This window comes from Sminthopsis crassicaudata, chromosome 2 (genome assembly GCF_048593235.1).
Source record: "Sminthopsis crassicaudata isolate SCR6 chromosome 2, ASM4859323v1, whole genome shotgun sequence".
Classification (NCBI taxonomy): Eukaryota; Metazoa; Chordata; class Mammalia; order Dasyuromorphia; family Dasyuridae; genus Sminthopsis; species Sminthopsis crassicaudata.
In genome coordinates, this window is record NC_133618.1 from 256730162 (window position 1) to 256757199 (window position 27038).

At 33.2% G+C, this 27038-nt stretch overlaps 1 protein-coding gene across 21 annotated transcripts in view; it reads right to left on the reverse strand.

Moving 5' to 3' along the window:
- The window catches only part of EHMT1 (euchromatic histone lysine methyltransferase 1), a 265726-nt gene that overhangs the window by 120436 nt on the left and 118252 nt on the right, over positions 1–27038 (reverse strand). For all 21 annotated transcript variants that reach the window (XM_074288973.1, XM_074288966.1, XM_074288986.1 and 18 more), the window contains 2 exons: positions 19484–20043; positions 918–1098 (listed from right to left, as the gene is read on the reverse strand). In XM_074288973.1, the coding sequence (XP_074145074.1) occupies positions 918–1098; positions 19484–20043 (741 nt within the window). The remainder of the gene's footprint in view (positions 1–917; positions 1099–19483; positions 20044–27038) is intronic.

Consider the following 27038-nt stretch of genomic DNA (forward strand, 5'->3'; position numbering starts at 1 on the left):
ATTAGCAGCATTTTGTATAGTGTAGTCGATGTATGTTAGTTATAGAAAATAGTAAAAACTAAAACTTCCATTCAATTGGAATCTATTAAGACTGAACTGGAGTAAAAGTTTATTTCTGATAAATTTGTTTCTTTACACATATCACAAAGTACTAATGTAAAAATCCTTAAAGATACGTTTTTCATGCGCCCCTATGTCTTTAAAGACTTATATTTATATAAATATTCACAGACTAACACAAAATCAGTCATTTACTCACTGAAAGAAAAAGTCTTCTGATGACCTCTCTAGTCACAATCTCAATGAACTCTGTGACTTAACGAGTTTTTGTGTGTACTTCAAAGACAAAGAATAAATAAGAACCAGAGCTGGAAAGAACAATAGCAATCCCATGCCCTCATTTTAAAGAGAAGGATAGTGATATTCAGGAAGATTTTGATCCAAATTCACAAAGCACAGTAGAGATAGGTTTGTAGCTCTAACTCTCTACTACTCCAGGGTTTCACTCCAAACTACCTTATAAATTATCTTCTTTGAAAATATACAGCCAAGTTTTTACTCCAAAATAGTGCTATTTCACTAAATTTTCAGATTAGAAACCTTTAAGATTAAAAACAAGAAGAATTAAAAGACAGGAAATCTTAGTTAATTTATTGTCAAGAATTTAGAGAAGGAAAAGAATGTTTTCAGCAAGTTCCTATAAAGCATTAAAAAAAAATCTTATAAAAGATCTCATCTCTTATAAAAAGATTTATCAATTCTAAGAAAAATTAATTGAGAGTCAATACAAGGGCTAGAAAAGCCAAGCATTCTTTGTGGCTCTTGTACTCTACAAAAAAGAAAAAAAAAAAAGATTTTATACATCAATCAACAGATTTCAAGAAAGAAAGGATTGTTGTTAGGAGTTCCCTCTTTACCTGTCTGTGACTTTGTGGTGGCCATGTAGCATTGGTTCTGAGGTAGCGACTGATGAAGGGATGAGAGAGGGGGCAAAAGCTGCTGTTTTCCAAACTCCGTAACATTTTTGTTGCTTTCCTCCTTTGATTCTTTATGATCTCTAGAATCTCGAACTTCTCTGGGGTCCTTACTGGTTGCATGCTTCAAAACAAAGAGAATTAATGACTAAGAGTGCAAAGAAGTTGTCACTAAAATAACATTCTCAATCAAAATTTGTTTTTAGTTTTTCCTTACACTCCCCTCAACTGAAAATAGTTTGTATTTAAAGAAGACAAGACTAACTAATTTGCCTAAGAACCTGCTAATGTGTCATATGAACAATGACAAAATGTCCTAAGTCTATCCCTAAGATGATAATTATTAAAAGACATAAGTATTAAGAAATTATTGCTCTAAAGAGTTTTTAAAAAGCAAGTTGGGGAGGGGGGGAAGCATTTTTAACAAAAAATTCATGATAATGACCTGAATCATAGTGTGCTAAGTTTTTTTTTGTTTGTTTGTTTGTTTCCTCTGTTTTTAAATCACCTTCTGGGAAAACTACCTCATGTCAGATGGCTTCAAATATCATATACATGAAAATGACTCCAAAATGTACACTTCTAGGTCTTTCTACAGTCCCCTTTCTCTAGCTTTTGGCTAGCCTCAATCAATCATCTATTCATCCCATTTGATTCTTATTACTAGATTTCAATGCAACTCAGAGTCTCTCTCTATTTCCCCAAACATCCTTCTTGTCTACACTACCACAATCTCCTATACATATTTACAACTACTATTCCATATGGTCTTTCCCATTTTTATGTGTCTATACCCTTGAAAGTTAATCACAAGCAAACGCTACCCTAGCCAACTTTAAATACCACATTCATCAACTCCTTCCCTAGACCAACTTCCTATCAGTCCTCAATGAATACTTTCCACTAGAGCAAATCAACAGAATGCACTTAAAGATCCCAATTACTCCTGAAATAAACTCTACCTGAAATACCCATACCTTTCTTCTCTATCAGTTCCTGTCTCTTTTCTCTTTTTAAATTATCTCAAAATGTTTTCCAAGAAATTTCACTTATTAGATTTGCTTCACAATGACAAACTTGTACTCTTCTACTAGTTGCTGTTTAAAAGTCCTTAAATATTTTCACTTATAGATAATCCATCTTCAATTGCACTGCAAAGAGAATAAATTCATTTCTTTTATATTCCCCATATTACCAGAAACAGTGCTTTCTGAACCTAGAGTTCTAACAGATTGGATTACTACTTAAAATATGAAGGGAAAAATATGTATGTATTAAATACACACATATATACAAATAGTCATGAAAGCAAGTAGCTGAAGCAAAGATATTCATGAAGAAGTGAAAAATGAGTAGATATATCCATCAATTGGGGAATAGCTGAACAAATTGTTATATATGAAGATAATGGAATATTATTATTCTATAAAAAATGATGAACAAGCTGATTTTAGAAAGACTTGGAAAGGTTTACATGAACTAATGCTAAGTGAAACAAACAGAACCAGGATTTTCTGGTATACAGTAACAGCAAAAATGTACAATTTTTCAGTGATCCAAAGTAATCCCAAAAGATGTTGGATAGAAAATGCTATCTACATCCAGAAAAAGAACTAAGGAGACTGAATATAAATCAACACATGCTACATTCACTTCTTTTTTCTGTTTTTTTTTTTTTAATCTAACCCACAGTTTTTCCCTTTTTCTTTGATTCCTCTCTCCCAACATGATTCACAAAGTAATGTGTATTAAAAATAAATTTACTGGGGGGAGAAAGGATATGCATGCAAACTTTTTTTTAAAGCTGTACTATTCTAACTTGAAAATTATTTCAAATGACCAACAAATGAAAGAAAGACCTGCTGGACTTTGTTAGGTTTTTGAGAAAAAGATAATTACCTAACAAGATGAGAAGATGAAAATATAGTCACCATTAAAAAGGGATGAGTTGACACCAAGTCCCACATACCTTATAACAGTGCACAAAATATGGCCAAAAAAATGCTAAATTACCTCATTACTATTACATCTGCCTAGGAGTTAGCTTTAACTTTCTCAGACTCCCTAAATACAATGATCACTGTAGAAGAAAGATAAAATAATGTTTTTGATTCCATTCATTCCATAGACTTTTGGTTTCTACTTACAGATATATTAATAACTAATTGCTTCTAGAAATTAAATTCTATCAGGCATTTTTTTATCAGAGAAAGATCAAATGAATAGGGACCCAAGACCCATAATCCAAACCATCTAGTATTAATATGAATCAGACAAATGAACAAATGTTTCTTCAACATGGCTTTCTAGATGGCTTTTCGAAATATAAATTACAAAACTATATAGATGACGGAATAACAGTTTCCTTACCTGCTTCAAAAAACTTCTAAACTTCCCTTAGAAGAAGGGGAAATAGGTTTTTGGATTAAAAGGTCTATGATGATAACTAAGTCTGTATGGAGAACCTCGCAAACATTTTTCCACTCTTGCTAAGCATAAGACTATATCAGAAATGAGTAAACACAAGAAAGGGGGAGGGACCACAAAAAAGGTTTTATCTGTTTTCAAAGTGTTAGTCCTGGATCTATCAGAGTAATTAATATCTTTCCAACTTAACTTAAATGTGGACAAAATCCAAAAGAAAAACCATCTGAACAGCAGTCTAACAATTTTTTTTTTTTACAGAAACTTAAAAGGCATAAATAAAGTTTATAGATAATTACTATGACAAGATAATTTATCAAGACTATTATAACCAAGAATGGTAGCACAATGTAATGGACAAAGTGTGGCCCTGGAGTCACAAGTGGTTTCAAAGCTATTACCATAATATCAAGGCAAGACACTCAAGGTTATTCAATGGTTCAGCTGACTTGCATTGATGAAATCAGCTTTCATTCTAGGAGTGCCCATATCCCACCAAAAAAAAAAACTGTAGCTAGGACACTTATACAAACAGTCCAAATAAAGAAATTTCGATATTTTTTAAAACCTCCTGAATCTCAAAATAGGAAAGCAGCTTGAAAGTAAATGTTGTAATGAAAATTACAAATAAAGAAAAGAAAAGCTTCTGAATCAAACAATAAGAGACTACAATAACTATACCATCTTACACTGGATACAGTCCTTTAGATCTTAAAAGCTTACAAAGCATTTTTGCAAATATTATCACATATGATAACCCAAACAAACCTTGTAATCTAGGCAGGCTGGGTATTATTATTCCTATTTTAAAAGTTAGGAAATCAAGGTTCAGAAAAGTTACATAACTTGCTCATAGGTACAAAGTTAATAAATGGTGAAATAATGTCTCTAATTCAGAATAATTCAGAAATGTTTTTTCAATAAACCATACTGTCTCAAAAAATTTTATATCTATGTAACTATTATGCAGATTACCATAGACTTACTATCAATCTTAATTTTAGTAACTAATTCATTCACCTCTATTCCTGGAAAAAACTTCACATATCTACTCCTTCATGATATTGTTAGTTTTTGTGTATCTATACAGAGGTCAAAATGAGTATGAAAGGAACATACACCGCTATGTGTACGTTGTGGGGAAGGGATTTGGAGGAGGAACCTCATACTTGTCTGCTCATATGTCTACCTGCCCTAAAGTACTTATGGTGGGGAAGGATGCATGAAATTTGTTGATTGATCATATTAAAACCTTTTTTTAAAAGTCACCTAAATCATCCACACAAAAGGGCTCTAAAAATAAATAAATGAGTAATCTGTCAGGAAAAGTTTCATTTCTAAGAAATCTTGATGTTCAAGCACTTAAAATTTAAATAGATCTTATTTTCTGACAAAAATGATCCATAATAATTAAATTGCTTTTGATGAACCAATGCTTCTTCATTAATCTTTCTATGAGAATCTCATTGCATACTACAGACATCAGTCTCATTTACTCTGTGGGATATGTACTGTTAACATGGAAAAGGGGTAGGTATTATCTCACCTCATCAAAGTATGCTTAGTACCAGCTAGAATAAATAAAAATTACTTTCCAGGAAGAAGATTACTAAACTGAAAAATTCAGGATTGTCCTGAACACAGAGAGAAAAATTAATTTAAACTTCTATATATGCTATAGAAAGAAGATCTTCTAAGCTCCCTTCCAGCTATAAATCAGTGATCATCATCTATGAACTACTTCAAGTTTTTAGCCCCTGTTCAAATGGAAAGGAGAAGAAACTAAAAAATAAATAAATAAATAAATCAAAAGAATTCCAATACATAATGAGTCCTTAAAAGCGGTCATAGAAAGTTTACAGGTTATAATTATTACATTTTTCATTGGAAAACCACCAAAGGTCATTAGAATACTAAACTAAACACAGACCTGGATTTCCTATTAACTAGCTGTGTAACCCTGAGTCACTCCGTCTCTGAAGGCCTCAGTTTCCTTATTTGTAAATGAGGGAATAAAGGGAATAAATCCTATATATAAGTCCCTTCTTATATAATCAAGTTAAACTCTCTGATTCTCTATAAACTTCATCTTTTCTCTTGACTCAAAACAAATTCTTATTTTTAATCTCTAGTCAGTTTGAAGCTATATTCCTCAGAATCTTCCAGATAAGATATATGAAAATAGTTACAATTACTTTTTATATGTAAGATGTAAGATGCTGTGGGATATAAAAAATAGAATAAGAAAAACACAGTCCTTTGTCATAATGACTAATCCTTCAAAACCTATCCCAAAGTCTGTAAACAATTCAGAATGACTGTTCCCTCCTTTAAATTACATGTCATATTTTTAAACCCAATCACACAATTATCAACTGAGTATATATTGTCTTGTTTTATGTTCTTTTTGGTTTTACTGTTCAGATGTTTTCAGTCATATTCAACTCTTCATGACCCCACTGGAGTTTTCTTGGTAAAAGATCCTAGAGTGATTTTTTTTTTCCTTTTCCAATTCATTTTTCATATTAGGAAACTGAGGCAAACAGGGTTAACAGACTTGCCTGGAGGCACACAGGCATAGTAAATGTCTGAGGCCTGATTTAAATTCCTTACTTCAAGCCCAGCACACTATCCACTGAACCACTTAGTTCCCCTGTTCTCATTGTTATTTACCTTATAAGATTGTTACACAGACACAGAAACACACAAATTCTTGCCTTTTCAAATGGAATATAAGCACTTTAGAGATGTACATATAGTAGGCAATCAATAAATATCTGTTGATTTGAAAAGTCCAGTTCTAGGAAGAAAAAGCTGTTAAAATGAAAAACTATATAGTCAAAAGATTTTATTTGACAGATCAAAATAACTTAAGCCAGCAAGATAAATCAATTCAATTCCAGCACCAAGACAAGAACATGAACAATCCCTTCAAATTTTGATGTACAAGAATAACTAACCTCAATGAAGAACTAGAAAGCTCCAATATTTTGAAACCTAATTTTTAGTACAATTTGGAAACTAGGAAAATCAACTTTATGATATTTATATTCCATCTTTATAGATTTTTAAAAAATAGAATATAAGTTCTTTCAAGTAAATAGTTGCACAAAATAGGGCAATTAAGAGTGGCCCAGATATTAAATAAATGGTAAAATAAGAAGATTAACAAGTTAAAATCCAAGTTACCTTACAAACTATGCCACAGATACAGGACTGAGTTTTTCAAAAACCAAATTATTTCTCTCTTATTAAATCTTATGGCACTTATACATGCCTTCATGGCTCAGCAAATTTTAATTTGTATCATATTAATTATTAGACTGTAAGCTCCCTAAATATAAATACTATTTCTTATTTATTCAGAATCATCATTCCCCTCCAGAAGTCAACAATATTTATGAAGCTCCTGTTACTATATGCCACACTAGTTCTGGGAATACAAAAAAAAAAAAAAAAAAAAAAAAAAAAAAAAAAAAAAAGACAAAAAAACCAGTTCTTAATTCTCAAAAAGCACATAGTCCAATGGGGAAGACAATACAAAAACAACGATGTACAAATAAGATGTACAAAGAAAAAATGTAAAGAATCAAGAGAGGAAAGACATCATTATTAAAGAGTATCAGGAAAGGCTTCTTTTAGGAAATAAGAATTTTAGCTGGAAACTTGACAGAAATCAGGGAAACAAGGAGATGGAGACAATGAGGGAAGAGCCTTGCATACAGAAGGAAAAACCAGTGAAAATGCTTAGAGTTAGGAGATGAAGCATCTTTTTGCAAGGAAAAGGCAAGAGGACAGTGTCATGGGATCAAAAGATACATCAGACTAAGGTTTTAGCAAACCAGAAAGGTAAGAGATGGCCAGCTTACAAAAGACTTTAAATGACAATTATTTGATTTCATCCTCAAGGTAAGAATACACTTCACTGCCAGTGCATAATAAATGTCTGCTAGTGAGTGCAAGATTCCAAAGGTATACCACACACACACACACACACACACACACACACACACACACACACACACACACAAAGCCTATTTTTCAAAGATGACATTTCCCTACACTGTCCAGATCTGGAAAGGAAGATTCTATTTATACTAGGAAAGGTAAACCAAGTATTGACAGAACCACAATAAATATAGAAAATTACATGAGTTCAAAGAATGTCTAGCCTCAAAAGTTTCTTGACCTCTTCGATTCCAATCATCTTTTACCTCCTCTTCTGGCAATGCATTTACACAGCAATAATTTAAAATCTGACATTATTTGCCTTACTTATCTAGAGTAGGGGATTGGAAAAGTAACTATGATGTCTCCTCATCATCAACTATTTCAAAAATGTTCTTACACTCATATTGTAAAATTTTTTATCATTTTCAAGATAGATGCCTTGACAATCTTTTACCATGGATAATTCTCATTCCAATTCAACAAGGACTTATTCAGGCCTCCTATGTTCAAGGAAGGTATTTGCTAAACAAGAAAAGACGTAAACAAAACTGAAAAACTTCTTTCCTTTTTCTTATGGGTGTGCCACAAGAAATAAAAACAGATAATGGACCTGCATATGGTTCTAAATATTTTGCGCACTTTTGTGCACAGTATAAGATTTTACACACTACTGGAATACCTTTTAATACGCAAGGTCAGGCAATAGTAGAGAGAAGAAACAGACATTAAGACACTCCTCCAAAAACAAAAGAAAGGGGGAGCCACAGGTAACCCTAGAAAACTTCTAAATTTAGTTCTCACTACCATTAATTTTCTAATTTTTTACAAAGATGCACTGGCTCCAGCAGACAGGTTTTATAACCCACCAGTAGGGCAGTGTCCAGTGCAAGCAGCTCCATTGTCCTTAGATAATCACCAGGTCATGTGGAGAGACCCAGAAACTGGTGAATGGAAGGAACAAATAGGTTAACTGCCTGGGGGAGAGGGTTTGCTTGTATTTCTTCAGATGGAGAAGGAATCAGATGGGTGCCAACGAGTTGTATTCGCCTTGTCCATCGGAGAGAGACAGAAAAAGAGAAAGACCTCAAAACAAAGGAGAAAATCTAAGAAACATCTAATACTGAAAGAGCATGGCTGATAAGAAGACTATTAAAGAACTTTAAAAACTTGCAGGAATTATTGGATTTTTGGCACATGAACTAATGGACAATGGACTTATGGACATGTATAAATTCTCAATTTATGATTTATGATCATGTTATTTGTTACATATTATAGCATGTATTATGTTACTATGTTACACTATGTTACTACTATGTGTTTATGTAATCTATGTAATTACATGTAATGCCTCCCATATTGATGGATTTATGTTTCAAGGTCATGACCACCCTATGTTCTAAATCAAAAGAAAAGGGGAGATGTTAGGTTCTTACTAAGTGCTAATGAGATAATGAGATATTAAGTTCTTACTAAGTGCTAAGTTGGTACTTAACAATTCTCTAGTTCCAGCCTTTACTGGAAGTTCTACTTCTGTGAACTCCTGGGGAGGAGCTTCCATGCTTAGGAGGAGCAAGTTCATTGGTTGAAGTAATTTTTCCCAGAAGCCCTTGCGTTATCCCATGCTCATTCTCTGGGAGGATAAAAGAGGGTGGCACTGGAGAGATGGAGAGTCTTGTTTGGGCCAGACTTGAGGCAGCTCTCTAGAGGAAGAAGTCTCTCCTCTAGACCAGAGATTGATCGGCAGTTTCTGGAGGCAACAGCATATTACAAAGCTTCAACTCTAATAAATTGATACAATATTAAATAGATTCAAAAGTAAATAATTCTACAAGGAAAAAACAAAATCAGAATGATTAGTAAAGACTTGTTTTAAAAAGTAGCACATAAGCTAAGTCTTGAAGAAAATCAGAACTCTTAAGAGTCATAAGTTAGCAAGAAGCATATTCTAGGGATAGGGACATACACAAGCAGACAGAAATAAAATCCTCAATTTGAGCAATAATAAGTATGCCATTGGGGACACTAATGCATTATTGATTGGAATTGTGAATTTATCTAATCATTCTAAAGAGCAATTTGGAACTATGCCCAAAGAGCCATAAAATTGTGCATATCCTTTGATCCAACAATACCACTACTAGGTCTGTATCCCAAAGAGATAATAAAATAGAGAAAAGGACCCATATGTACAAAAATATTTATAGCAGCTCTTTTTAGATATTGAGGGAATGCCTATCATGTGGAGAATGGCTGAACAAATTGTAGTATATTCTGCTATAAAAAATAATAAGCAGGAAGATTTTGAAAAAACCTAGAAAGACTTACATGAACTGATGCTGAGTGAAGTAAGCAGAATCAAGAGAATACAACAATGAACAATGATTGACTATGATAGACTTAGTTCTCAGCAATATGATGATTCGAGACAGTTCCAAAAGAATCTTCCATCCACATCCAAAAAAAGAACTTTGGAGTCTGAATGCAGATAGAAACATACTATTTCATCTTTTTATGTCATTTTTTCTTTCTTAAGGATTTTCTATTTTGTTCTGAGTCTTCTTTGACAACATAAGCAATATAGAAATGTTTTACATGACTATACATGTATAAACTATATCAGATCGCTTGCTGTCATGAGGAAGGGAGAAAAATTTGGAACTCAAAATTTTATTAAAATGAATGATGAAAACTATCTTTACATTAATTGTAAAAAATAAAATACAATTAAGTGAAAAAACCAAGCATGACAATTTACATAGAATAAAGAGTGCATGAAAAGCCATAATGAGAAATAAAGTTGTAAAAGTAGACTGATATAAGAATGTGAAGGGCTTTATGAAGATGCATTTTTATTTTATCCTGCAACAGAATGTCACTAAAAGTTCTTGTGCAGGGAAATGAGAATAAAAAAACTATGCTTTATTAAAAGGTTTATTCTGGCAACTATGTGAAAGATAGAGAAGGGAAAGACTGGTAGTTCAGAATCCAATTATGTAGTTGTTAACAGTAGTCCACAACCAAGAGTTGTTAAGGAACTGAAATTACCTAGAGTGGAGTGACCATGAGAGGAGAAAAAAAAGATGAAGCTGAAATATCTTGTGGTAGTGGAACAGGCAAAACTTGGCAACTAATTGGATATGAACAATAAGAGAGAAGCTAAAATAGAGGATGATGCTAAGCCTGAAAACTTGGTGACTAGAAAGATAGTGGTATCCTCTACAAAAGAAAACATTAGCAAGAGTAACATATTAGGAGATTTCCATTTTGAACATGTTGGCTTTGAAGTGGCTATGGGCCATCAGTTAGAGATGTCCAATACTCGGCCAATGAGCTATGATCTCTTTGCCCTCTTCTGAACAGACAAACATTACTGGGAAAATGTCTATACTGCTAATAGCATATGTACAAATTCAAGCAATAAAACTCATCTGTACATTAAAAGAAATCTCAGAAGTCTGATATAGCATTTCTCTTAAGTCATTATTCTAGCTACAAAATCCCTGAAAGCTGAGCAACATTTCTACTGGATGGTCCTTGAGACAAAACAAGTTTAGTAGGAATGTCTGGCAAAGTGGAGAGGTCTAGTAGATGACGTAGTTGTAGTATGAGAGTACTAAGTTAAAGAGATATTAGAGGTAGATTAGCAACTTTTAATGATAAGGTATAGGTGTAGGTCATAAAAGGTTATGACTTTAAATAGATATGGAGGTCCACAAAGTCAAGGAGATATGAAATTATGAATTTAAATCTAATACCCTTTAAATTTTAAAGATGATAACTATGTTTGGAGAGAAATAGTAAATCATTATTAAACTTTCATAATTAAAAAGATTGGGGTGTGTAGAAGCTGAAATATGAGTGGAGTCAGTGGACTATAGGTCATCCTAAGTTCCATCTGGTTCAATGAGTATGAAAGACGGAAGGTAAGGAGGACAGAGGATGTATGGTATATTCAGGTGAGAAACTAGTTTCAAATCAAAAGGCAGAATTCAGGATAAAACTTAAATTCCCCTCATTAGAGCAGATATACTACTAAGATAGCTAGAGGTAGCTAAGTGGTGTGGGGATACAGTGTTGTATTACTCATGTATATACTCATATTCCTGAGTTCAAATCTGGCCTCAAAATACTTAACAAGGTTTGTGACAGTGGGGCAAGCCCCTTAACTCTGTTTGACTCAGTTAACTCATGTGAAAAATAAAGTGATGAAGGCAATGGCAAACCATGCTAACATCTCTAACAAGAACACTTTAAAAATAGAATCTCAAAGAATTGGACAAAACTGAAATGAATGAACAACAATAACAAAAAGAAAGCTATGGCAGAAAGGTAAAAAATGTTAAAAGGTGAAATTAATTAAGAATAGAAAGAGTACATGGCTTTAAAAAAAAAAAAAAAAAGGAAGCAATACAATAGGTGAAGTTGTGAAATGATCCAATTATTCTGGATAACTATTTGGAACTATGCCCAAAGAGCTATCAAACCGTGCATATCCTTTGATCCAGTAGTGTTTCTAATAGGCTTTTATCCCAAAGGGATCATGTAAAAAGGAAAAAGACCCACAGGTGCAACAGTGTTTATAGTAGCAAGGACCTAGAAACTGAGTGGAGGCCCATCAGTTGGGGAATAAATGAATAAATTATAGTATATGAATATAATGGAATATTATTGTTCTATAAGAAATGATCAGCAGGATGATTTTAGAGAGGCCTGGAGAGACTTATATAAACTGATACTAAATGAAGGGAGAACAAAAAGAACATTGTAAACTAACAACAAGATTATGTGGTGATCATTTGACTCTTTTCAACAATGAGGTGATTCAAGGCAATTCCAATAGACTTGTGATAGAATGTACCATCAGTATCCAGAGAGAACTTTGGAGACTGAATGTGGATCAAAAAATAATATTTTCACCTTTTTTATTGGTTGTTTATTTTTTCTTGTTTATGTGTACAGCATAAAGAATATGGAATTATGTTTAGATCTTTAAGAACTGCTGTCTTGAGGGGAGAGGGAGAAGAAAGGAAGAAAAATTTGGAACACAAGGTTTTACAAAAGTGAATGCTGAAAAGTATCTTTGCATGTATTTAGAAAAATAAAATGTTATTACAACAAAAAAATAAAAAAGCAATGATTAGACAATTATGCAAAGAGGGGGACAAGATGGAGGACAAGATGAGGAGACAAAGGCTTAGAATGAAAAGTGAAGGGAACTATATAAATATTACAGTGACTATACACTTTACTCATGGAACAAGATAAGGTAAAAGAATGAAAGGATAAAAAAGGAGACACATACCTTTAAAAAAGACACCAAAATAAATACTTTAATGGGGACACACGGTGACATACAGTGTTTAAAAAAAAAAAAAAAAAAAAAAGGTATGGGATGCTAAAATCATAAATTTAGAGCTGAAAAGATCCGTGGAAATCATGGAGCCTAATCTGATTATTTTAAAGTCAGGAAAACTTAGATCCTCCTAAGAGATTGATTTGCCCAAAATCACATGGATTGAATATAGCACAAATGGCATCTGAACTCAAAAATCTCTGAGTCCAAATTCAGAACTCTCTTCCACTATTACCACAGTTTTCTACATACTTTTGTTCTTATACATACCTTTTCCCGGGCTAAGTATAATAAGGAATTGATAATTCTATGCTCAGAAAACAAAGAACTCATCTAGAAGTGGAAAATACCAAGGTGCCTGGTGAATATAGAAGGGGATTCTACAAATACCTCTCCTAGTTAGGTGTCTAATGAGTACAAGAATCATGAAAATCATAGTTTTCACTAAAACCTTAATGTAGGAAAATGTGATCCGCCCCCCCCCCTCCATAGCAATCCCAGAACTACAATCTAAAAAAAGTTTCTTCCTAATTCATTAGTAAATAGCAAAAATAGGAGAAATCATAGCATAACTTCTCTTTTATCATTATTTGAATCAAAGGTATGATTTCTGACTTCAAATATGTTACTTTGTAAACTAAACTATATACCTATAAATTCAAGGGTAAAAACTGCTTTAAATAAAACAATGTTCAAATGCTCTGAAGATCTGATCCCTAAATAACAATGATAAGATATGTCTTTATTTTGGTAATTTATGTATATTTTTCCATCTAACAAAAAGAAGATAAATGAAGACAGCATTAAGTAAGCCTATTAAATCCTAGGCTACTTTGAATATAAACAAACAAGGACAATGGAGGGAACTTAAAGAAAATACTATCTCACAAAACCCTTGTAAAAAGTAAAACATGAACACAGAATACTGTGTTACTAAATATTTACTGAATTCACTTAGGGCAACAGAACCTTCATGACAAAGCAAAATATTTTTTTTAAATGTGCATTTAGCTATGTTTCTCCTGAAAATCTACTTGAATGCTTTAGTGGGGTAAGGATATGACCCTGGTACTACTGCAAATTTTGATCCTACTGAGCTGGAAAGCTCAGCAATGAACTATGAATGTTATCTGAGGACCGGGCTAGATAAATTAGGAAAAGACCATCAACAGAAGATCAGCCCCCAAAACTTACAAATTATCTACCAAAGCAGGAAGATGAACTCTTGATATCTTATAAGCTACTAAACTAATATAAGCATAATATTATATTTCTAAATATTATTAAATATATTATATATTATATTTTTAAAGTATCATATAAAAATAAATTAGAAGTCATATTTTTCAATGATTACCATTATCTCCCTTATTAGTATTTTATTTTTCCCAATTACATGTTAAAATAGTATTTTTAACATTCACTTTTGTAAGGTTTTTTAATTCCAAGGTTTCTTATCTCCTTTTCTTTCCCTCCTTCCTTCCCAAGATAACAAGCAAACTGATTGATATAGGTTATATTGGCACAATTATTTTAAACAAACATTAGTCATGTTGTGAGAGAAAAGCCAAAAGAAAAAGGAAAAACCAGAAAGGGGAAAAAAAGGTGAAAATAATATACTTCAATCCACATTCAGTCTCCATAGTTCCTTCCCTCAATGTGGATGGCTTTTTCTAACCCAAGTCTATTGAAATTATCTTTATTACCATTATAATCTCAAAGAAATAAATTTGGGCATCGCATATCTCCAATTAGCCCAAATCACATGCTCTCTTCTTAAGGACCTGTGATTCACGGTGCATATTATATTATTTAATATTTAACAGCATTATAGTTTATAGTATTCCCTGGTTTTTAATTTCATTTTATGTATATCTTAAAGCTCCAAACCTATACAATCCTCTTGCAGTCACCTTACAATTTGCTAAGTAGGCAGCAAATTAAGAATAATTCCTTACTCACTTAATATAATGATCAGACAACCTGAAACCAAGAATATCTTTCTCTAGTGAATAACTTAAATTGCCAAAAGTTTTTTGATATTCTCCTTTAAAAAGTTAATTGTGAATTAAGACGATATTACTCAGTAATTCAGCGTGTATTTTAATTAAAGGAACTATCATTCATTATTAATCTGACTTAATACTTAAGTTTCCAGAGTCTCAGGATAAAAGCCTGGGAGGTTGGCTGTCTTAGACTTATGACCTACCTGTTGTTTTCCTTTAAACCCTAAAAAGGCCATTAATCAACTATCTTCAAATCCTCTTACTAGTTTTTATTTTTTAAAATTCCTTCAAGTGAGGTTGAGATAGGAGTGAAGGAGAAGCAGCAGAAGGAAAAAGGAAAAGAATTTGGAGCCCAAAACTTTAAAAAAAAAAAAAAAAAAAAAAAGAATGTTTAAAAAAATGTTTACATGTTATTGGAAACTATTCAGCAAAATGAATAAAAGCATAAGGGGAGGGAAAAAAACTATCAGAAATACTTTTTATGAATATTGTTTCATTACAATAAGAATAACTAACCAGGAAGCCATGATTTTCACACCCAGGATTACTAAGGAACTTGCTGCTATAAATTTAAAAAAAAAAAAAAAAAAGAATCAGGCAGACAGTTCATAATAGCTGGTTATATCCAATCTATTAATCCACAAATAATCATAAACCACTTACTATGTGCTGAATTCTAAGGATATAAATAAAATAAATTAAACAAGGTCTACTCATATGGAATTTACATTTGAAAGTGAAAAAACCAAGGTGATGTATGTGTATATATGTATATTTCAAGAGTATTAAGGATATAAACAAAATATTTAAACCCAAAGTAATTTGAAAGGCAATGCATTAGCAATAGTGAGAATCACAAAAAGGTTCAGGTAGAAAGTAGTGCTTGAGTTTAGTCCTGAAGGAAGAGAGGGATTCTATGAGGCACAGAAGAGGAAGGGCTGCATACCACATAAAGAGAACAGCTTCTGCAAAACCAAAGATAAGGAAAAATAAGTCTAGTTTGTAAGGAACAGAGAAAAAGCACAAGATTTGACTGAAGAATCCTAGAGAGGGTGTGATGTACACTACAGAGGGGTTTATATTTTATTCTAAAGGGACTAAGAAATCACTGAAGATGATTGAGTAGTGGGGGGGTGTAATCAAATATATGCTTAAGCTTAAGAAAAATCACTTTAATAGCAATAAGAAGATGATTGCCCATGCCCTGTGTAAAAATCAGAGAATAGTAGCAGCGGCAAATAGGAACCAATACAGATTCAATGCCCTCTGCAGCTCTGAAAATCCAACCTAGAATGAAAAGGTAAAGCAATAAAATCCTCTGGAACCAGGTTGTTTGTTTGTTTTTTTATCTACTCTTCCTATAAGTAATAATTTTTCTCTCTAAACTATTTCTCTCTCTCCCTCTATAATAATCAATTTACAGATATAGAGAAAACTATCCCCTATCCTCACTTTTATTTTTTATATTGATATTTATGTTACACCTAACTATATTACTAATACAGCATATATTATAAATACAGAATGTACTATGTGAACATATTATACATTTTATATTTTTTCATTCCCACTCTCCACTTCAAGCTCCTTTCCATCCATATCCCACATTCCAATCCCATCCACTATGCCCTCTGGAATTTCAATTTCATAGTGAACAAACAAATTGTTCTCTCACATTCCTTCTATTAGCCCTCTCTTAGACCTGGCTCCCTAATGAGAGTGTATCCTTCACTTTCCTCTATATCACTGGCTATTCCCCACATACTCCCTATACATTAGTCCTAGAGAGAAAGAGGAAGAGAAAGTGGGTCATAATATTTCTTGTTCCATGATACTACTCTGCTGAATTCTACCTTTGCCACCATCATTCCTCAACCTTTCCTCCTTTAAAGCTCACTTTATCAAAATTTTTCACCCAATCCAGATTATTGGTAGATATTATATATTGTTCTCCCATCTTCCTAAAATCATTCTTCCTCTTTTCTACAAAGTTTAGTACATGGCTCACATTTTTCTCTTCTTCCAACTTCTAACATTATCTTCCTGGATATTCTCTCCCTTCTGAACTTTCATGGCACTATTTTCTCCTGGTTCTCCTACCTATTTAGTGGTTCCTTCTCTGTCTCCTCTACTGATTCATCATCCAGATTACAAATTCTAAGTGTTGAGCATTCCCCATATATAAGATCCATATAATTCACTCTTTATTTGCTCCCTCTTGGGTGACCTCATCAGTTTCCAGGGTCTATTACTACCATACTATTGCCTCTCAAAACTCTGTCAAATCTCAATTTCTCAGTTTCATGTCTCATGTCACCATGCCTCTTGAACTTTTCAAATTAGATGTGCCAAAGAAATCTCAAATTCAACAAATCCAAAAGAGTGGAGTCTTATTATTTTCCCCCACAAACAAAACAACAACAACAACAACAACAACAACAACAACAACAAAAAAAAAAAAAAAAAAAAAAAAAAAAAACCACACACAAAAAACTCTCAAGAACATCTCTATTTCTCTCTAAGCCATCACTATTCTACCAGTCTCCCAGGTTATATACCTGTAAGTTATTTATTTGTTTTATTTACACTTACACACACACACACACACACACACACACACACACACACACACATATCTTTGGCATTACTCTAAACTCCTTTCTCTCACTCATTCTCCCTAAATAATAAGAAATTTTGCCATTTCTATCTCCCTATCTTTTATATTCAATTCTTTCTTTCTACTTACACAGCTACCACCTTAATTCAAGTCCTCACTATTTCTCACTTAAGTTATTGCAATAACCTTTTAATCAGTGCTCTTGCTTTAAGTCTCTGCTCACTTTAATCCACTGCACACTGCTGTCAAAATGATCTCCTTAAGCACTCATCTGTCTATATCTCAATCACTGTCTCCATAATCAAATAATCTGCTATGTTCAGCTTTTAAATCGTTCAGAACAGCCATAGCCTATCTTTTGAACTTTACTACAAATATGTTACTCTCTATGTTCTATAATAGAGCCAAACAGTCTTTCTTTCTATTGGAGACTCCATTCCCATCGCCATACCTTAATACTAGCTGTCCCCATTACCTAAGGATACTCTCTTATTCTCTGCCTCATTGATTCTTCAGCCTAGCACCACCTTACCTGAAGGCAAATCTGATTTCCTCAACTGCTAATGCTTGCCCTGTTAACTATTGTACTTCTTTGTATTTATTCTTTCTATTTGATATATAATCTATATGTAGACCCATGAAAGTATAAGTTCTTCTTGAGGAGAAATTTTTCATTCACTATATTTATATCCTCAAGATTAGTAAAGGCAGATAGTATATGCTTAATAAATACCTCTTGATTGATTGTTATAGCTGCTTGAATCAGCGTTGCTTCTGGATTCTTGGGAGTGTATGGACAAGAAACTTAAGGAACATGAAAGCAGAACAAAACCAGATCCAAAGAAGGATCAAGAAATCTTTGACATCTTAATGTTTTCAGATGTCTGAGTCATGTTCACACTCAGAACTATGACTACGGTATAGCTCTCCTATCCCTTAATCTAGCATTTCTCCCATACTACCTGAATATATGAGACTACTAAGGACAAAGATAGCTATATCTCTGTTTTTAATACATTCCTTATCCTCCATCAACAAGATACAATACCATCTGCTATTGTATTTTATTTGTATTTATGTATCTTTTATGATCTTTTCTCTCTATTGTTCTTCCATCTCTTGACCTTCTCTTCCTTTTACCCATATCCCAAGAATGTCACTTCTCCCAAAGTAACAAGACTCAAAGATATTTTCTAGTAGGAAATACAATTTCTCTCAGCAACAGGAGGCAGGACCCAGGTCCTTTTCACTCTGTTAAAGCACAACAAAATACAAAGATCTACTGCTGCTGCTTTGTGTTTTCTCCCCCCACCCTTTTTTTTTTTTTTTTTTTTTTGAGGCTGGGGTTAAGTGACTTGCCCAGGGTCACACAGCTAGGAAGTGTTAAGTGTCTGAGACCAGATTTGAACTCGGGTCCTCCTGAATTCAGGGCTGGTGCTCTATCCACTGTGCCTCTTAGCTGCCCCCTGTTTTGTGTTTTCTTGAAGAAACATTTTACACTTCCAAAGCAGAATTAAGATTGGAACCAGTGATTGAACAGCATGAACATATGATTCTGTAAGCAGGCTGGATTTTGATCATAAATGAAAACTGCAGCTCTGTATCTAAATGTTTAACTGAATATTAAGTGGGAAACCTAGACTGATTATACACTTTTTAAATTATACAACTCCCTTCTGTTAAAGATCTTTCTTTTGTTGGCTTTCTCTCAACCTCCCACTACAATTCTTTCACTCAAACATCTAAACACTGCCCACTTCTAAGGATTATTGACAAAGAGAGGAGATTATGAAGGGATTGAGGATTTAGCTATAAAGAGTTCTCTAGTTTTCCTAAATGAGTGTTTCACTCACTCCTAAAGCACTTTGATAAGCTTTTCTTATATAGCCCTTGGTCCAAAAACAGAAGAATTGGTCATCCAACAATCCTGGGAAAGTATCTCAATGATTAAACCATAGATAGTTATATCTGGCATATAAAATAAACCCTTTATCTAATTCCAAAAGTCAAATGATGGTGAGGGGAAAGGAAGGAGAGAAAGAAGGTATGAAACAGTCCCTTTCACCTTCTCAACCCAACTCCCAATATCCCCTGCTGGTCAATAATCAAAAATAACCCATCTAAGAGACAAAAAATGCAGCAGGGAGTATATTACCAGGCTGGGGATGGACTTAGGCATAGTCTTCCGAGCTCTGTGGACTTTGACATCAGGATTTGTAGTGGCGGGTTTTTTATGATCTAGATCTTTACTCCCTTCACCTAGCTTGGTAGGTGTTGCAGCCTGTACGTGAGGAAATGAGCTTAGAGTTCTTCCCTTGTTGGCTCCTCCAGGAAGTGTTTTTGCAGCATGGCCAGGAAGAGAAGAAGCCAAGGTGCTGGTAGTCCTTATGGGCTGTTCTGGTAATGTCTGTTTGGTTAAGATATAGCCATTACTTCCTGTGAGAGAAGTCTGGGTGAAATCACTAGCTTTCACATGATTTTGTTTCCCAAAGTCACTATCTCTCTCAGAAATTCCATTTTCAGCTATTCTGGTTAACTTATTAGCAGGCTCCTGTGGACTGGCTTTTGTATTGTCCTGAGTGTGTTTAGCTGGATTGGGATGACTATTGGCTTCATTTCTTTCACAAGAACCGTTTGTTTCACCATCCGCTGCCATTTGAGGCTCCCCTCCTTGCTTTTCTGTTGAACTTTCATCAGCAGCCATGGCATTACCCCCTGCGGAAAGAGGCCACAAGAAGTCAAATATGATTGTCAGTATAATAATTGTATTAACAGCAGCTCATATTTATATGTAGTGCTTTTTAAAGTTTACACAGGGATTTCCTTATAACAATCATGAGAGGTGGGAAATGCATGTTTTTATTTATTATCTCCATTAAACAGCTTAAGAAATCAGAATTCAACAAGGTTGACTATTAAGTTTTACAAGGCAGGACTAAAATCCAGTTCTTCTGATTCCAACTCCAGTACTCTCTTTTTACTATGCCTATTTTTTGATTTATATAATACTTTTCAGTTTCTAAAATACCTTCTCATGTGATCCTATTTGATACAGGATACTGGCAATCAATACAATTTCCATTTTCCAGATAAGTTAACTGAAGCATGGAAACTTTATCAGACTGCCCACCAAAATTTGGAGAGTAAGTAAAGAAGCCAGGCATAGATTTCAGATCCTCCCTTCTCTAAGTTTTTGTCCTACATCAGATCATCTTCCTATACTAGAGAAGAATTGGCCAAGCATTACTACACTCAAGCTAGTATCCTTCCATCATGCAGAAAATCCTCTCATTAATTTAACAAGATTGAAAGTCTACCATCCACATAAGCAATGTGCTTATGCTTTATACAAAATTTTTAAAAATCTCAAATGTATTGGTTAGGAAATTTTAGTCAATTGCTAAGGCTAAAGTTTCAATAAAAATTGGGGGGGAGGAATAGAAATAAAAAGATAGACTCTTAAAATATTATTGGTCTTAATAACTTTGTTAGAAACATATCAAAATTCTAAAAAAAATCTCATATAGATTTTATTAATAGGAATATTTGGTAAAAAGTTAAATAATTAAAAATATCTTCCAGAAAAACAAACTCCCTATTGTTGCAAGAGTTGAAGACAAGAGTTTTCAAATGTTCTAAGTTTAAAAATATATATGTAGTAAGTAATGAGGAAGGGATGTGCTAATGATGTATGTATATATAAAAATGTACACACCAATATGGTAAATGATAACAAAACAAAATAACAGTTTGTAACCAACAATTCATGTTAAGGACAATCGGAATAATAATAGTTATCATTTTTAAAATAAATAAACATTAAGATACCAAATTTGAGAACAGAGATTGTTAGGATTGTAACAAAATTCCTTTTTTTTTTAAATGTTCAAGATACAGTGGGGGAAAAAAAGTTCTACAAATATTATACCTCTTTGTAGCAATAATTGTTCTTTTTGCTCTCTCTGCCAAAGTACTTTGACTCTACTTAGACACAGATACCAAACTATAGGGTACATATGACATTTAATCTTGAACTATAAGAGAAAGGAACTTTAAGTATTTAGAAGTAATATTCTTGAATCAAAGAATTCTGAGTTCAAATTCAGCTTCTGAAACAAACTAGCAGTATAACTGTATGCTGACTTCCCACTGCTCCCAGCCAAACAAAAGCAAATTGGGAGCTGCCATCAGAAAAGGGAGCTCCATAATCCACACCAGGAGTTCCCCACAGCAAAGATGGCAAACATGTAGACTACAGCCCTGTAATATTCCTGAATGTAGTCCCAATCAGATTCAAATATAACTAGAAACTATTTAACAATAAATAAAAATACAAAATAAGAAATATTGTTAAATAGAAAATAACAAAAATTGTTAAATAAGTCAATATGAAGCACTTGGGGATGCTTATATATGGTTTAACTCCATTTCCTTACCTCTTTCTATATAATATCAGTATCTTACAAAAAATGAATCATGGGTCGGGGGGGAGGGGAATTACAACACAAAATATGGGCAATCAGTCATTTAACAAGAATATCAAAAAGCTAACACTACTTTTGAAATATCCCACTAAATGCTAAGATTCTTCTATCAAACTCCAAGGACTTAGCCATCAAATACAGATTTCAAAACTGATCTAAGTGGCCTTTTATTGGTAGATATAAATCTGTCCCAAATCTGATTCATGATTTTTACTTCCTCTCTACAGAATATAGCAGTTAAAGTAAACTGGCCAACACTGGTTAATAGAAACATTCCTATTGTGAATATTCTCTAATGCAATCACTTTCAAAGGTATAAGTCAGTGTCAGCCAAGCTCCTCTTATCCCTAATGAAATAATCTCTCTCCTAAAATCCCTAAGGTACTCTCCCTCCCCTTCATGTGCCATCATGCAGGGAAATTTGAGGGTGGGAAGGGGAGAGAAGAGATGTCCTATCCATTGTTCAAGGAGATAGCAGCATTGTCCTGAGCCCCTGTAAAATCTGTATATTGGGAGCTTTCCCAGTCAATCCATTGAGAGTAAGTAAGCTATTGAATGTTTTCTGTATTTTTCCTATTCTAGAATTAGAGCTACAGAAGGATTTTTCCCAGACCTTTCTGAGCTTTAATAAAAAAAAAAAAAAAAAAAAAAAAAAAAAAAAAAAAGCACAGAATAGAGAGTCAAAGGACCTGTCTTATTATATTCACCTAGATCTACTGATTCCACCTCTGATCCAATGAGCTTTTTAGGACAAGGAGAAGACCCAGCTTAACTCATGAAAAGATAAACTATTATTTGAAGTTTTAGTTTATTCAGCAATATTGTAAATGAAAGAAATTCTATTTTGAATTTTTTCTTAAGAAAAAAGAAATTCAACTTTTTACTTAGGGTTATCCTAATTAGGGGAAAAATATTTAAACATTTCTCTACTCAATGTTTGACTGTGGTAAAAAGGAATCAGATTCTCAAAGGCTAATTAAGCCGATGAAACAAAGTGTTAGTATGTACAACCAAATTGTAAAGGCTTCATTTGAAGTTTAGGTACACAGTGTACCTGCTGTTTGAGGACTATTCTAATTGAATTCAATTTGAGAAGGATGGACATGGAATTTGGGAGTTCAAAATGACCTCTATGGCTAATTAATCAAACTTACACCTAAAAAGAACTCCCAAAACATGTCTCTATCAAACTTTTATGGAATAAATTAATATCTATACATGACACAATTTATTCTTAGAAATCAGTAAAAATATTTTACCAAAATCTTATGAAACAAGTAGTTTTAATTTCTAAACCAATAAATAATACTATCAATTCAAAATCTAAAAATTTATTCACTAAGACCAAATTGAATCGTTATGTTCCTCTCCTTGATTGGCTCTGGGTTTTCAGGATACCACTCTCCTGGTTCTCTTCCTACTTTTCAGATTCTTCTCCTTCTCACTCTCCTCTGCTGGATCCTCATCTAGGTCACATTCTCTAACCTTAGGTGTCCAAAAGAATTCTGTCCTGAAGGCTTCTTCTCTTCTCTCTCTAACCTACTTCACTTTGGTGATCTCACAATTTCTAATGGTAATTTCTCTTCCCTAACCTCTCTGATGACCTCCAATCTTGTATGTCCAATTGCCTACCAGACATTTCAAATGCATGTCCAATGTTGTCCCGTTGCTTCAGTCATATCCAACTCTTCATAACTTCATTTGGGGTCTTCTTGAAAAAAATACTGGAGTAGTTTTATCATTTCCTTCTCCAGTTCATTTTATAGATGAGGAAATTGAGACCAGCAGAATTAAGTGACTTGCCCACGGTCATATAGGCTAGTAAGTGTCTGAGGCCAGATTTAAACTCAGGTGTTCCTGACTCCAAGTCCAGCACTCTAAACACTGAGTTATCTAGCTTGCCTCCTAACTAACTTGTGGTTTAGTTGTTCAGTCGTGCCTGACTCTCCATGACCCCATGAACCATACTGTCCACACAAATTTCTTGACAAAGATATTGGAGTGTTTCTTTATAATAATGCAAAAGAAAAAGTAATTATTTGTATATTTGGAAATTTCTATTTATTTGTCATTTTAATGAATATAAATTATATCTAATTTAAGAATATTTAAACCCTACAAAAACTCAATTATAAAATAAGACCAAGGCCTCATATCTTTTAAAACCCTGAATATCTCTTCCTTCAGCTGTCACCAAGTAAATTCATTGGAGGTTACAATCTGGTCACCTCTGTGACAACAATAGAGAAATGGAAAATCTACATTAAAATTCCAAATTATGCAAGTGTAATTCAACTTAACAAACATTTATGAAGCACCTACCATATCCAAAAGGCATGGGTTAGAGGAGATAGGAAGAAATAAAAATTGTTCCTCGGCACCAAGAGATTGTTGCCATCTTTTAAGTTTAATATTTTGAAATTAAGAATCAGAAGTTACACTCTTTCCTAAATGAAACAATAATCTCTTACACACAAATACACACAAATTGGCACATCACCTCATAGTCTTCAACTTTCATTTTTTAAAAGTTGTTATTATTTGTAATAGAACTTATGCGTTAAAAAGTTCACAATGACCAATGGGGTACTGCCATTTAAATCAGTTTCAACAAAAAGATTCCTTACTCTAAGATCTTAAGTTAATTTAAGATAGAATAACTCTTCTATAACACTTCATTAAATAGTTTGGAATTACTTTAGCCAAAAACTTCATCACTATGCAGCCAATCTGGTAACAAGTATCTTTAAATTGAGACTGGGCCTCCACAACAAACAATCTAAAAGTTAAGTGTTTTGCTGTCATAGTCTTCAGAAACCAGGCTATAACAAGACATTAAAGTAAAGTTTTACTGGAAAAAAAAATTCTAAGAGGTACATGTATGATAAACGTATGATAAATCCCTATGACAAATGAAACACAATGATTCTCAATAATCATTATTGAAAAAGAATTAGATAAATCATCATTTCTTTGTTTGAATCCTTCACTGATGTTAGTTATGATGCCCTTCACGCTTTCCAATTTCACAATTAAAAAGCACTTGCTCTAAGACTACTGCCGTCTATGTGTCAAGCAATGGGCATGGAAAACAAATGCAAAAATCAAATAGCCCATGCTCCCAGATTGCTTTACATTACTAAAAGTGTTCTAGCAAACAATGAGCATTTGTGCAAATTATAGAACAAGTAAAAACTATGTATAATTTATATTAATGTTTCCTAAAATTCCTCCACATGTAATCTATCTGATCCAGTGAATATCATCCTCCATTATTTCCACTTCTGTACAAATCTCAAAGGAAGAAATAGTCATCATCCTTTCCATTGACAAACATTTATTTATGCCCTGGATCCCATTGTATCTCCACTCAGCTGACAACTTACCTCTCAGCTGTCCTTACCCTTCTAGTCATCAATCTTTTGATCAAATGGTTTAATGGTTCCTTCCCTACTGACTATAATATATCCAAATCCATTTCATCATTTAAAAAACACTTTGGTCTGCAATCTCCCTTCTCGCCAACACCATCACCCTATTCTCTCAAACTAATATGCTGTTGCTTTCTTCCTTTCACAAACTCCTTGAAAAACCTATCTTTACTTAATGATTCTATAGCCTCATTTCCCTCTCACTTCCAACTCTACTACTGAACTAAAAAATGACTTTTCCAAATTTACCAACAATTTCTTTTTTTGAAATAGTTTTAAATTTCATCATTGTTTCCAAATATGTCATCCCTTTCCCCTACCTAATAAGTCATCTAGTAACAAACAAACAAACAAAAAAAAAAAACAAAGCACCAAGAGAAGAGGGGAAAGGTTCAATACAACTATTATGTCAACTGAGTCTTTCAGTTAAGCAATAATAGTATCCAATTTCTTCTAAGGAAAGAAGGTGCATATATATTCATCCCTCTCTAAAGGATAATTACATATTGCTGAGTTTCATTATTTTTATCATTGTTTTTTCCACATATCAGTTTAGCCTACAATTTTTTAATTACTAAATCCCTTAGCTTTTTCTCATACCTACTTTCTTGACTTTTTCACAATTATTTGAGACTATCTTACTAGACTCACTTCTCCTGAAGGCTGCCCTGTCTTACTTTTCCTACCCAGTCACAAACTACTTAACCTACCTGGGCCTCAGTGTCTTCATCTAAAAAAGGGAACGTTACTAACTTATTAGGTCCTTTCAGGAAGGAAGATCAATGAAGGAATAAAAAAGAATATTGTTAGTCATGAGTCCTAACCTTATATGTATATACAATTAGTTGCCAAATTTAGCCTTTTCTATCTCCATAATATTTTTTCCTATGCATCTGATTCCTCCTCTCTACTCATACAACCATTTAGTTAAAGTTCTCATCACTTCTAACTTCAATTAGCATAGTGATTAATTGAGCTGAATGGCTTTTCTCCCTTCTCTACTTTACTTTTTTGTAAGAAGAGATAGCTGATCAATTAGGGGAAATGTGAGAGATACAGAAATAAATCAAAGAAACTAAAAAAAAAAATTACTAATAAAATATTATAAAAGAGAGATTGCTGCTAACTTTAGAGAAGTCAGTTTCACTCCAACAATAGATTGCAAAGGATTGAGAATTGAGTGGGAGGGAAGAATATGGTGGCAAATGAATAAAGACTGGATTTTCTAGGAATTTGGCTATAAACATGAGGAGGGAATTAGATAATACCTATAGGGAAAGAAAAGGGGAAAATGGCAGGCTCAAATGCTATAGGAAGGATGATGTAGACTTGGGCTATCTGAGAAAACAATTTCAGTTATTTTTCTCTGAATCTTCAGACAGCTCCACAAGGTGACATCAGGAAATATTCTTTTTGTTCTTCTATTGATGACAATCCTAAAATAGGAACACTCAAAGCCACTGCATTCTATTCTTTTAGAATATGGATATAAGGATTTAGAGATTTGTAATTTTTAAATTAGGATTTAGAGATTTGTAATTTTTAAATTAGGATTTAGAGATTTGTAATTTTTAAATTAGGATTTGCTAGTTTTGCTAGGTTGTTTTGTGTCTCAATTTCTGTATCCATTACACTGGTTTAGTAATAAATGCCTTCTTGTATTCTTTTGTCCTTTAAGTAATGTTAGAAAGACTTAGTATATACATTTATATACACTGTTCAACAATGTATATAAAATTTGCTAACTTTAATAGAAAAAGGTACCCTTTAACCAACTTAAGAGGATTGTTGTATT